The 14,026-nt window shown below is 39.5% G+C and overlaps 1 protein-coding gene across 2 annotated transcripts in view; it reads left to right on the top strand.

Moving 5' to 3' along the window:
* The window catches only part of PER2 (period circadian regulator 2), a 441,952-nt gene that overhangs the window by 217,950 nt on the left and 209,976 nt on the right, over nt 1-14,026 (top strand). For both annotated transcript variants that reach the window (XR_011199417.1, XM_069213793.1), the window contains exons 14-16: nt 31-142; nt 7,700-7,853; nt 11,366-11,487. Coding sequence is in view for 1 of the 2 variants with exons in the window: in XM_069213793.1 (XP_069069894.1) it covers nt 31-142; nt 7,700-7,853; nt 11,366-11,487 (388 nt within the window). In the remaining variant the exon portion in view is untranslated. The remainder of the gene's footprint in view (nt 1-30; nt 143-7,699; nt 7,854-11,365; nt 11,488-14,026) is intronic.

Below are 14,026 nucleotides of genomic sequence, written 5' to 3'. Positions count from 1 at the left end.
TATCTAATGTGCTTATTTGTTGTCTTTTAGAGCACTTTTCAAGAAATCTGCAAAGATGTACATCTGGTCAAGAATCAAGGCCAAACCGTATTTATTGAATCCAGAGCAAAATTGCAACTTAAGAGGAAGAAGCATAGTGCAGGTATGCAAATCAAAATTGCAACTTTTTACCTTTATGAGGCAGAAGCAGCAGTCCTTGATTAGTTTTGTAAATACTTTGTATACTTATCATTAAGTGTATAAAGTTGGTCTAAGGTAAACAACGGCTGTGACTAAACAATGATGTTCTATGCATTGCATCTGAAACTGTGGATCAAAAATGTATGATGTCTTTTTCTTGGAATCATCAATCTCCCTCCTCACTTTTTCCCCTTCCCCATTTAAGAAGCCTTGATAGCTGCCTCATAGAATTTATGTGCCAACTTTGCATTGCTGCCTTGTACTGAAATCATCACAAATTGAAATAAACAAAGGCAACATGTACTTATGTCAGGTTTTGCAACTTGCAAATCCTGATGTAAAACAGTTTCTCAAACACTGTTAACGGTTCCCAAATGGGTAGCAAGGGACCTGCCTCATTAATATTCATGGGGCAGTTCGCAAATTGCACCTATTTGGGAATGGCTGCACTCACAGGGACGGTGGCCTGCTGGGTTAGCAGATCACTATGGCTGTGACTGCTTTGTAAATAAAGCAGTTTTTTTTTTAATGCAGCCCATTTTCCTTAAAAGAAAAACTGGATGTTTTTCAAAAATAAAAATGAAACTTTTCAGTTTCATTATTTCAGAGGAGCCTGCTCTGAAAAAATGTTTGCGCCCCCATTCACAAAAGGGAAGATGTCCCTTGGGGACCCCTTCCCATTTCCAAATGGGTTACCACCAATTTGAAATTTGTGTTAACTGCGATTGTTGTATGACCGCATTCACAACCACAAATCAATCATACATACCACTTCGACTTGCAATTTTGAAGGGGCGTTCTTAGCACGCCCCTTCCTAATTGCGACTCGCAAACCTATTTTGTGATTCTGTAAATAGATTACCAAATCACAAAATAGCATTTGTACGTTCCAAAATGCCTTTTTCTTTGTGCAAACGGCCTGATTCTGCACAGAATAAAGCTTTGTACATCTGGCCCCAACTTCCTTCCTCATCCAGGGCTCTTTACCATTCATTCCTTTCCCCTCACAGGGTCCCTCACTCAAAGGGCTGCACCTGGATAAAAACAGAGGTCATCATAGTACATTAAAAAAAGTGACCCGTAATTGCAAATGATACTTTATGATTTTGTGGGAAGCTGTTGTGGTAGTATCTGGGCATGTACTTTAAGAAACAGTAGTCTTAAATGGTACATTTCAAAGTACATAGGGCCGGTAACATTGCACAAAGCTTGGTTGGATTATAAAACAACTTTACTGTGGTAACTGAGGTAATAAAGTTTAACTAAGAAACTTTTGTAGATAATTAGTGGCAATGTTGCATCTAGAGGTACATTAATTAACTCACATGACCCATGGTTTGGGATGGGAGTAGGGGATGGGAGTAGTGAGTTTATGTAGGTGTGCAAAGTATGTGACTTACCTCCAACCTGCTTGTCTGTACTACCACCCCAACCCCACTTACTTCGTGCTTATCCGTTTCCTCTCTTAATATAGTATTGTGTTAACTATTTATAAGCGTGTCCTCATTGACGATAAAGCCACACCTCCTTCAATTGCTGTTCTGTCACTTCAGTCCACTTTAACCTCAGTATGTTTCTCTGTCTTCATTAACTCTGTCACCTCTGCTCACGATGATCCAAAAAACGGAACAAAACATTAGCACTCAGTAACTTGACTACTGTAACAGTCCCAATCTTGCTCTGCTTCTTTACTCCTTCCAGTCCCTTCAGAAAGTCTTCAGGTTTGCCACAAGTACTATTACAAGCTTCACATACTCATCACTACTTCTGCCAGCACATGTTCATCCGAAGGATTTACCTTTTAGAAAAGGAGCCCATGCTTACTTGTTGCTGGCTGCTTCATTCCTGGATGTATGTAGACACCTATCACTTACCTTATAGGCCTTCATTATAAGATTCGGGAAATTATGATTCGATGAGTAACAGGAGTTACATGCCAGATCAGGATTACAAGTTGTGTGGAAACACCACAGTCCTATTTGTTTTCCTGTGCTCATTTCAGCAGGAAAACCCTTTAGAAATCTTTCAAGGGTAACAGGTCTGCAATTTAGGAAAATATGCAGGAATCGGTGTAAAGTGCCAACTTCAACAGTAAATACAGCACCCACAAATCACCAAACCTCAAGGTATTGGGATTTATGCTTGCTGTAATTATGACAGTCATATGAGTCTTGAATTGATTGCAATGATTGGCATAGGCTCTACTTCTATTTAATCCCCCTATCACTAATCAGCACATCCATTTCATAATTGTTTCTTAAAGTCTATTAACTTGAATGTCTTTTTTTTCTATAGATACATAAGGACTAAAACCTTCAAAACATTCACCATTAATAGTTTGCTAATTTAACATAGCCTTCAGCTTTGATGCTATCAAATGGAACTCCCAATGACTATTCCTAACATCTACTTCCAGAACTGCATTTGTGTTTATTGTTTACTCCCTACCAAACACTTTCCACTATCTCTCCTTGATATCTCTACAGTTCCTTGAAATATTGCCTACTTACTACCTCCTTACACTAAGAAGTCAGAATACTCATGAACAAATGAACCTACTACTTTCTGAGGATGTATTACATATAATTTTGCTGTTAGAAATTGGGTTTCTGTTTGGACCAGATATGCACCCTGTCGAAGCAGGAACCCTGATTCTAGTTTGGGTACTTCAGGTACATACTTTAAATTACCCTGTGCTCATCCTCTAGTAGCTTGGAACAGAGTAGGTAGGCTTAACTTAGGAGGCAATGTGTAAAATATTTGTGCAGCACTTAAAACAGTAAATCAGCGAACACGCCACAGATTAGAAAAATAGATTTTAATTTAATTAACATGATAAGACCAAAGCAACAAAAAGCCATTAAGTAGAAGTCGATATATGATTTTTTAAAGAATATCTGCAAATGTAGTGCTTAGAAACATAAAGCTCCAACCGGGGCTATCTGGTCTAATGCGAAGTTCAGGCCAGCCGCAATGGAGCATGTGCTGGCTACAGGGAACAACCTTGTCCTGCTGAAACAGTATCATGTGTGGAGGGTTGCGTTGACGTTAAGGATCCGATGCGGGGAGCAGAGGAGACGATGCAAAGGCGCTGCATCAGTTCCAATCCACCTAGTCACGGGATGTGTTACCAGAGAGCACTGCACTCCTAGATCTTAGAAGAGACCTACAATTTTACTTAGATAGAACAAAATCCATTAGGAACTCTACTCATTTGTTTGTAAATTACAGCTCCATAAGACAAGGTCTAGCAACTTCCAAACAATCCAGAGCTAGATGGATGTTTTTTTGCATTTCATTATATTATCAAATAGCAAAGAAACCATTCACAAAAAACCTACAGCCAACTCAACTAGAGGCAAAGTCCCACCACAGCTTGGATGAAACACTTCCCTGTACATTACATTTGTAAGGCAGCTACCTGGAGGTCTTTTCACACATTCACAAAACACTGCTGCTTAGACATTGATACTTTAGCTGAGTCTCGAGTTGGTCAAGAAACATTAAATACCTTTTCAAATAGTCTATCTTGTCTTCTTAGATCGGAGTTATGGTTTTTTGAAGTAGTAGGGGCCAGATGTACAAACCTTTTTCACGTTGCAAACAGCAAATTTAGCTGTTTGCGACGTGCAAAAAGCACATCGCGATGCCCAATCCCTGTTTTGCAAGTAGGTAACATGGTTACTGACATGCAAAATGGGACTGCGAGTCACAATTAGGAAGGGCTGTTCCCCTTCCTAACAGCGAGTCGCAGCGCGATGCTGTATTGTTTTGTGACCGCGATCGCAAAGCAATCGCAGTTACCACCAGTGTCACACAGGTGGTAACCTATTCGCAAAAGGTAAGGGGTCCCCTTGAAAGGGGTCCCCCATGAAAACTATTTTTTAGAGCAGGCAGTGGTCCTTTGGACCACTGCCTGCTCTGAAAAAATTAAACAGAAACGTTTCATTTTTTACTTTTGTAATGCATCTCGTTTTCCTTTAAGGAAAACTGGCTGCATTACAAAAAAAAATGCTTTATTTAAAAGCAGTCACAGACATGGTGGTCTGCTGTCTCCAGCAGGCTACCATCCCTGTGAGTGCCACCACTCGCAAGGGGGTCGCAAATTGCGACCCACCTCATTAATATTAATGAGGTGGGCCTTTGCGAACCCCTTGCGAGTCGCAGATGGTGTCTGGGACACCAACCTACATTCTGGATTGCGACTCGCAAATTGCGAGTCGGTCTGTCTCGCAATTTGCGAGTTCCAATCCAGATTTTTGCTTCATCTGGCCCTAGGTCCCAAGTCATTCACTTGCGGACTCATAGTATATGATTACTCACAACCGCTTCAGGAGGTTCTCTGTTAGCTTGCTATTCTATTCTAAATTTATGACTAACAATGTAGATCCTACGATGCATTAGGAAAAGTTACATACCTGTAGCCATAGTTCTGCATTGTAGGAATCTTCATTGAAGTCATAAACATCCCCCTCCTACCCAGCTGTCAGATGAATCGGTATCCTGTGCATTCTGTTAAAAAGAACTGACTCTTTCAGGCAAACTGCCACTGCAGTGCATTGTGCAAAGGGGTCTCTCTATGGTCCTTAAAGGTGCTGACATGATTTTCAAGCTTTCAGTGTTAGCCTATCAGGCTGTTTTACCCTATCATGCTGTCTATGCCAAGGACAGCCTTTTTATGGCAATGTGTTGTAGATATTAAAGAGGCCCTTTTTCCACTTTTATTTGTACTACACTACTACAGCATTTCAAGGAAAATACATCATCGATAGTCAATACTCCGACTATGTAGAAAATGATTCCTGTGATGAACATTATAAAGACATTTTTTACAAAACCTAAAGATATGTTGAAGAAAATGTTTTGGGGTCTTCACAGAAAGCACCAAATTATTCTGGGTTTATAACAGTGAAGATTCCTATGATGCAGAACTAAGGCTTCCGGTATGTAACTTTTCCTTTTTCACTTCCTGGACATGTAAAACATAAAAGATTACATGCTCGATCTTTTAAATACACTGCACCTGCCCTCGGGGCTGTCCGAGGACTAGCTTAGGGGTGGCTGATATATATTGATAAGGACGGATTGGGCCTGGCAAGTGTGTTCCTTTGCTTGGTTGACAAAGCAGTTAAAATTGCAGACACAGGCCCTGCAGTGGAAGGCCTGAATCATGTTTAAAAGGCCACTGAAGTAGGTGGCACAATCATTGCTGCAGGCCCACTGGTAGCATTTAATTTACAGGGCCTGGTCACATGTAGTGCAAGTTACTATGGACTTACAAGTAAATTAGATATGCCAATTTTGGATAAACCAATGTTATTATGTTTTAAGCAGAGAGCACATGCACTCTAGCACTAGTTAGCAGTTTTTAAAGTGCCCAGCGTCCTAAAGCCAAAAAAACAAGGTCAACAAAAATGGGGAGGGAAAAATCAAAATGCCTGGGTATGACCCAGCAGGAAGGGCCAGGTCCAACAATTGCCAAGAACCTTGATGTGATTTTGTAATGCATTGTGGGTCAATATTCTCTTTGGCACAAGGCTACTCACATCTGTTTTTAGGTCATAGTTGTCACTTCTATATACCATGATAGTTTTGCAGGCTGGAAACGCAGAGCAAGAAAATATCAGTGGAAATACTGTTCATATAAAGCACTGCTCCTTTCTTGTTCTTTTATATTTTTGGGAATTTTGGTTTAATTCTGTTACTGTTTTTTTTTTGTTGCATTCCTTGTACGAACTGAGGAATGTACTGCTTGGCAATCAAGCAGGCATATTTTCAACCAATCTGAATGTGAGTTTAAAGCATCTTAGTCGAAATGGGGGCCAAGACAAGGATTCCAGTTTACACTGAAAGATCCCAGGGTGACATTTTCCGATACTAGATCATTCCAAGTATATTGGTGATTTTATTACATCTGTGTTGTAGTTATGGTTGTAAATAATTTGGTGCCTGATACACTAACCACTCCCTTTGCACCATACCACAATCAAAGCACTATTTTCTGATATAGTAAGGTGCTCATTTGGACCTTGTAATGTTTATAATCATAGCTATCAACGTGAAGCTCGTGGGACAGCAGTGACTTGTTGGTCTTGTAATATGTGAAGTGTGATAGAGACAATCTGTTTAATGGTGCTGTTTAGTGGTGCCCAGGGGATTCCTTGCTGATAGATGTCTACTTGAGTCAGGAGGCCTTTGATTGTTGGAAATGTGCAAAACCACATGGATGCAATGTGATTTCTTAGATTTAAATAAATAAGAACCCCGTTAACGTGTTGTAGGATACCAACATTTAACACATGGATAGTAGTGCTTCTACTTCTTAATGATTCTCACCTGTGTCATGAGGTTTAAACTCCTGTTAGCAGTTTGCAAATAAGTTGACCCAGTCCACTATTCTATTAAACTGATGACTGCATTTTATGAGAATGAAGGAATGATTTGTAATTGGTTTACCTGCCAAAGGATGTAATACCTCCTAGTGCAGCTCACTAGAAACTAGGGACTCGTTTAAGAGTTTACCGGACAGAGGACTCTGTCATAAATGTAACAGAGTAACCTGTCAGCCAAACCCTTTGTAGCCCACTCAATTACTGCCAGCACTCTCACTAGCTTCACCTTTGTAAAACTTAACTCTAACACCACAAAGGAGTAATGAGCTGTCAGAATAAGAACATCAGAAGGCCTATCGTATTTAGACCTGATAGTCTGCTGTCTTTTTTTCATGTCCGTCAAGAACAGAAGCAAGGGACAATTCGTTTGTAGATTGAGGGCTATTAGTTTTTTGTATTCGTGTTTTTGTATTAGTTTATCAGAAACAAACTCCCACTTTGGGATTTTCTGAAAAACTAACAGGTTTTGTTTACTGTTGCCCAAAAGACGGAAGTTATGCACCAAATTTTCATTGTCTTCACTGTGGCTCCTGAAGTAGAAAGATGACTGAGGGCCAGGGGTACTCTTTAAATATGGCAGGACTCTATCCATCAGGCTGGCAGATGTAATGCCCTCTGTCACCCTGACAGAGAGAGTGAAGATCGCCATACACTAAATCAGACCCTAAGTGTTTTTGCTAAGTAGGGGAAGTACAGTGTCAGTACAGCAATGTTTCCATATCTGAATACAGTAAAACATTTGTATTGTGTGCAGTCACGTCATATGGATTTAGAGGCAGTCCGCGCCAGTGCCTTTCATGTGGGGACAGAGAGTTAGAGAATGAAGGCCGTAGAGCATAGAAACCAAGATTGATGGGACCTCATACCAAGAGAGTTGTTCCCATATTTACATTCAGTAAGCTATAAGTGCTTTTGTAATATTGCCCTTGGGCCTCAAAAACTGAAGGTGACTGGCATTCTTTAGACAGCTTAGAGAGCCTAATTTTTACTCCCTGTATATGTGTGACTGACAGATTGCTAAATATTCTAAATCATAGCACATATATATTGGGGCCACTTTCTTTGTTGAATAAGTTACCTGTTAATCCTATATGAGTCACTAAGTATAAATCTGTTTATTGAAACAGAGAAGCAAAGCAGCCCTGAAGATCAAGCAAAAGATTTCACCAGTCCATCAGGAAATGATGCTGTATGTGAATCCGTTCAAACGAGAATTGATGTGACCCGCAAACAGTCTTCATACTCCTATCAGCAGATCAACTGTCTAGACAGTGTTATCAGGTAAGCAAAAAGAGTTTATTGTATGAATCATGAGACTTTTCCGGAAGGCTGACTATATATCTGTATAGTTTAGATTTAGGTTACAGTTCTGAAGCGATTTGCTCGCATTTTCTTATTAACAGGATTTAAAATACTTGTTTTTATCTTTATCTTTATTACAAAATCCCTAGGTATATATCAGCAAAATAGCTTTATACCATGTAGAGTATTTTAAATTGATGCAAATGTCAGGATATCACCAAAGAGAAGTTAGTAAACTGAGGGTGCCTAAAAGACAGCGGCTATGGACTAAACTGTCAGTGCTATCCCAGGAGTCTCTGTGGCAGTGGCTCCTGTGAACACAGAGAGATCCCTTCTGGTCTGCAGTAATCTCTAAATATGGCAGGCCTCTGTCCATCAGGGTGGCAGACTTAAAGTCCTCAATCACCCCGAATGAGAGAGTAAAGATCGCCATATATTAAATCAGACACTAACGGCCTCATTATGAGGTTGGCAGGCCGACTGTCGTCCTGCCTGCCCCGTGGAGAGGAAACCGCTGCAGAGCTGGCGGGCTTCCCCCTCAGGCCAATTACAAGGTTTCCACAGGGCTGACCGGCAGAGACCTCTGAAATCAGAGGTCTCTGCATAGCAAACAATGTGCATTCCAAGGGTGCAGGGCCTCTCCCTGTGGCCCGCAGCCCTGGGTTTCTACTGGGGTCCCTACCATGAAAATGCTGGTGGAAACTGGACTTGTGATCAGCACTGCGGCGCACCGCTGGGCTGGCCACAACTCCGACTGCCCCCACCCCACCGTAAACCATGTTTCTGGCAGTGGCAGGGCTCCTGTGATGGTCCAACCGCCAGGGTCGTAATGAGGCCCTAGATGTTTTGGCTAAGTTGGTGCTGAACATCATCACTGCAACAGTCTTTCAGTATCTAAATGCAGTAGAACATTTTTATTGTGTGCAGGCCGACTTTATATCTATACATTTTACATTAAGGTTACTACTTTAATGTGATTTGCCCAGCTTGTCTTATGAACAGGAACGTAACTACATTTTGCAGACAAAATGGAAGTAGACCATGTACAGTATTTTAAATTGATTGAAAAGCCAGAATATCACTAAAGACAAGTTAGTAAACTTCGTTTGGAATTGGAATTAAAAATAGTTGTCTTAGGGTCTAAAAACCCGTACAACTTATCAAAAAATGCCTTCATGTGATGATTTCCTGAATAAAATATATACAGAAGTGTATCACAGTCCAATTTTTAACCTCATGATTTGAGTGTTAGGTATCCTCAAAAGCCAGTAAGAATATAACTACACAACCAAGTGACAAAAACCATCAATCTTATGGACAATAGAAACACCACAATATATCAAGTCATAAATCATCTGTAAAAGGATAAGGAATCAAGCTATTTAAAATTGTCTGATACATTTTTATTGGTGCCTTACATCAAGACAATTTCAAAAACACTTTTCCTTACTAGCCATACGTTTAGTAAGTCCCTAAAAATGTGAATGGCATGTGACAATTACCAACAGTGGTCTACACACCTGTTTGCTAATTAAATGGGCTACTTTATATGTACTACAGTCTGTAGATATCTTTAGTGGCACCATCCTCATCGTAGGGAACAAATGGGGCAAATAAACATAGAGTAAAACTCACTTTCTGCGACTGCAATACATCTAGGAAAACTACAGACCACGTTTTCCATTTGGAGGTGAAAATATATTCTTACGAGTATTTTCAGTTTCTGCTTACATGGGGAAGGTTCTTCAGGTGGCTCTGACCTCTAGATATAGGGAGGTGTGTCCATGGGTATCTAACAATTTGAGTGGTCAATTTTGAAGATGCTGTTTTTCCATATGTTATTGAAGGACAATAGGTTGGGCTGGTATCTGAGGTCCTGCCTTAATTAGTTCCACAGACATGCTCCTAGAGTTCTGACTGTGAGCCCTGCTTGGGATTTCGGGAGAACCTGCGTTGTACAACCAAGTTTGCTCTGCTTGATCTAAGGGCCCAACTAGATCCCAGATATACAGTAGTACAAGATTTACTTTATAACTCAAACCTAGCGCAAAGCTTTGTGGTAGTATTTACTTTCCAATGCATCTCAGGATCTGCATTGGGAAATGGCTAAACTAATGCAAAGCTGTGCTCTTTGCTCCTTTAAGCTACTTTGCGTCAAGGTAGCATTCCATGGGTGGCACTGGGACGTTCCCATGCAGCAACCCATGAGTTGTGATGCACATCCCTATCTACTAACATTGTTAGATAGGTATTTGAGTCAAAAACATGCACCTCTTTGAGGCAGGCATAACACAGGAGAAATTTTTTAATCAATCCATACTTTTCAAACTTTGAATTTTATGGTAGACAAAGTGGGAAAAGTATTAAAGCATATATTATTTACTGGACGGCACCACTTCCAGTACACAACCTAAGCATGACAGAATGCACACACGCTTGCAGTATGGTGCAATGGTGTATGTGTTGACAGATGGCAGCGAAGGTGTGCCATGACTGTGAAGAGAGGAAAACAGCACCACATTTTAGTAGATATGGTGCTGGGTGTCACTCTATCTTTGACACAACTCAGCACAGCAGCTTTGGCTGTTGTGGTGCATTCCGTCACAATTTAGTAAATTACCTCCTCAGTGTCGAGGTAAGGTTTTGTAGAAATTTATGATCTATTCCTTCCTGAGATTTTTAGACCATGCCTGGTTGTTTGAATTTGGCCTTCTCTGCTACTGGGAGCCAGTGAAGACCTTTCAATGATGGTGTGATGAGATTCGCTTTTTATGTAGAATTGGACCATGACCTGCACAATCATTTTGAGCTGAGAGAAGGATTTGAAATTAAAGGAACAAAGTTGACAAAGATTAAATAACATACATTTATGGTAAAGATTTCTTGGCAGTAGGGTCGAGATAATGAGGTTTACTGTTTTCATTTAGATTAGCTGATTAGTGAAGAGAATTTAGTCAGCTCTTTACCAAGGTAGTGGCTTAATATTAATGATAAAAGTTTTCCAAATGGAATACAGGGACAGTAATTTAACACCCTGTTTTTACTAAGAGGGCATTTTGAATTGTAGGGCAAGGCAGACCAAACACTTAGGCCCTTATATTACCACCATTGATTGGTGCTTTCTGGGTCAAAATTGAGTATTTGATAAATAAAGATTGCAAGGGGTTAAATATTTGCACACCGTTATGCTTTGCACACCTTGGAATTGTTGCATGTCCTAACTTAAAATGTAAAGACAGCGTAATGGTACTATTTGCCCTACTGCTTGTCTAAAGATGTTAACTTTTGCAAATGGAGCTGATTAAACCCCAAAAGGAGCAACTTGTGGTCTTTGTAATCCCCAGCCACTATTGTGAGGTTGTGCCTCAATTAGGGCTACCAGTTCAACAGAAATGAGGGCCTCAACGGCCCTAAGAGCAATTGAGTAATGAGAAACATTTGAACTTATTGTGGTATTATCTTCTTTTCCCTTCTTGCTCTGAACTCTGCAGATATTTAGAGGGTTGCAGCATGCCTGTGAAGAGAAAATGTGAGTTAATGTCCAATACCAGTCCACACCTTGTTGACTTTAAGAAGCAGAGCAGATCAGATGTTACCACGAAAGGATGCCAAGGTATTTCCATTTTTGTATCTGCTGCTAATAAACACACTCAGTAGTGTTGTAGAACGTGTTAGGGTTCTCGATTTCCAAACTCTTGTGGGAAATATCCTTTAATTTGGATTTCAAAAACAAGTTTACTGGAATGCTGGAAAATAGAGACACGGTCCAATAAAGATAATCTTAATATTAACAAAATGTATGATGATTATTAATAGTAATAATAAGAAAAAGATAAATAATTTGGTTATTTTCATTAATTATGCCACACTTCTGCTATTTGTAAGCACAGTAAATATAATAACCATTAGTTAATCTTATGATCTTTAATACATTTCCAAGTTTCTTCATCAAACGTTGTGTAACTAACATTTAGGAATTTCATCTCATTGTGTTGAAACTGGCATCATGTTTCTAGAAACACCATTTGGTGCTAAAAATTGACACTGTAGCTTGCCTCCGAGACTGAAAAATAATGTGGCTCTCCTGCTGTTACCAGCTTCAGGTTTGCTTGGTGCATCAACAGGTCACTGCTCTTAAGGGGAAATTATTTCTCTGTTATGATTATCAATTGAGAATCTGATAAAGTGTTCGTAGTTGATTATCTGTCTGTGAACTGCTAGTATAGGGTGCAAGGATCAATTGTACTGAGCTAGATTCATAAGTTGCCATTGCAATCCCAAGAACTGTTGATTCAATTCCATTCGACAAACTTTATTCGGTACATATAAAACATGACCATAAAAGTGCATAAAATACCAGTAATCCAATTGTGCAATTAGCCCACCAGACACTATTAGTTAAAATATTGTTCTAAAAGATAAAATACAAGTAAAGTTTTTGAAAGAACAGTAAGGATCATGAAAGTGCAAAATGCATTAATGATACAGGGTCTCAAACCATACATGTATCTATCATATGTCCGTTAATGATTTCCTAATTTTAATCACAAAAAGACGTAAAGGCAAACTTTTTTTGTATCTTGCATATCCATCAAAAATTGATAAGCTGTTATGTGTGACCGTAGCCCCACATTTAAAAAAAGAGGCCTTAAGTACTTTTTCCTGCCTTCATTGTAAAATTTACAGAAAATAACTACATGCTTTGTAGTTTGGTGTTGCACTGTCACAAGGGCACTTATAGTCCTTGGGTGCCCAAGTAGAGCCTGTAGAAATGTCATGAATGAGGCACTCCCACTTGAACTCAGCACTTCTCAAATTTGCAGACAATATTTGCAGAGAATGTACACATTTATATACAGTGATTGATTTTCTTTCAAATTTTAAAATCTCCTGGACAATTCTATCATCCTATTTTTCTGAAATACAATGTTGTGAACCCTCATTACTGGTGTGTTGTTGTCAAATCTTTATGAGGAAATGGACCAGATATGACCTGCATCGTCATTTTTGCGGTGAGATGGGAGAAGGATTCGAAATAAAAGAACAAATGCAGTTCCTGGATGTATTGGATTTGTCAGTTGTTCTTTGGAAAGTTTGATATCTTAAAAAGATGAATTCATTTGACTGGGTGTTAACTCTCATTATCTGTTCTAAGCAAACTGCTACCCAGTAACTCAACTGGAGGTGTTTCAAAAAATATTTTGAAATGACTAGAACTTTCTTCAATGTTAAATGATAAAAAAATGTTTAGGGAAATGAAATTTAGTATATCAGTGATTGTTCCTCTTTTAGGTCTCTTTAGCCCAGTGCTTTGGACTACATAGACCTCAACGTGGAGCTTTCTGTTCACATAATGGAGTAATTTGTAATAGGGTGATACCACCCAGAAGTCATAGAAGTATGCACAACAGTTCATTAAAATATATTAAATAGTTATTTTCCCAAAAACCTACTTGCTTTTACCACACGACCTCTCCTTCCTCACCCATACAGCCACATAAGTGTTCCCATGCATAGGTCACATCAACAATACTGCACATTACTTCAGATACATGTTATGGTATTTTAATTTGTAATGCACACAAATTACCCCGGAGATATAGAGTATACATCGTAATATAAGCACCATGTCACAGTCCTTACTTTTTAACTTTCAGACAATGCCACAGTGTTATGATAACCTGAATAGTTTAGTACAGCTTTCATTCCCATTTCAACTTATGCAGTTTGGCTTTGTCACCAAAACCTATTTCTCAGGCTACTCTCATCCTTGTTCCCAAGAAATGACTCAGACCAACTCACCCAGGGCTCAGAACTAGCTCTTTTACATGCCCTTGCTTTGTAGGATTGCCCTTTCTGCAGTTTTCCACTTCACCACATCAACTTTCTGTGACTTAATTGATGGAGCCTTGGCTGCTTTTCAATACGTAGATAATGTATGCTTGCAAGCATAAGCATCAACTGTATTATCCCACTCCTATACTTACTTTTGCCACCATGTAGGACGGTCCCTGACAGGGAGATTTCCATAGTGTTAGCTATTGAGGTTTCCAATGCCATATTTACATTGTTTACTTATTAAGCCAGTATGCCATTCCCACACCATGTGATCAAATCCAGCATTCTGTAATGACATATAGAAAAAGCTACCC

This window comes from Pleurodeles waltl, chromosome 11, assembly GCF_031143425.1.
Source record: "Pleurodeles waltl isolate 20211129_DDA chromosome 11, aPleWal1.hap1.20221129, whole genome shotgun sequence".
In the NCBI taxonomy this organism is placed as follows: domain Eukaryota; kingdom Metazoa; phylum Chordata; class Amphibia; order Caudata; family Salamandridae; genus Pleurodeles; species Pleurodeles waltl.
This window is presented reverse-complemented; position numbering and strand designations above follow the sequence as displayed.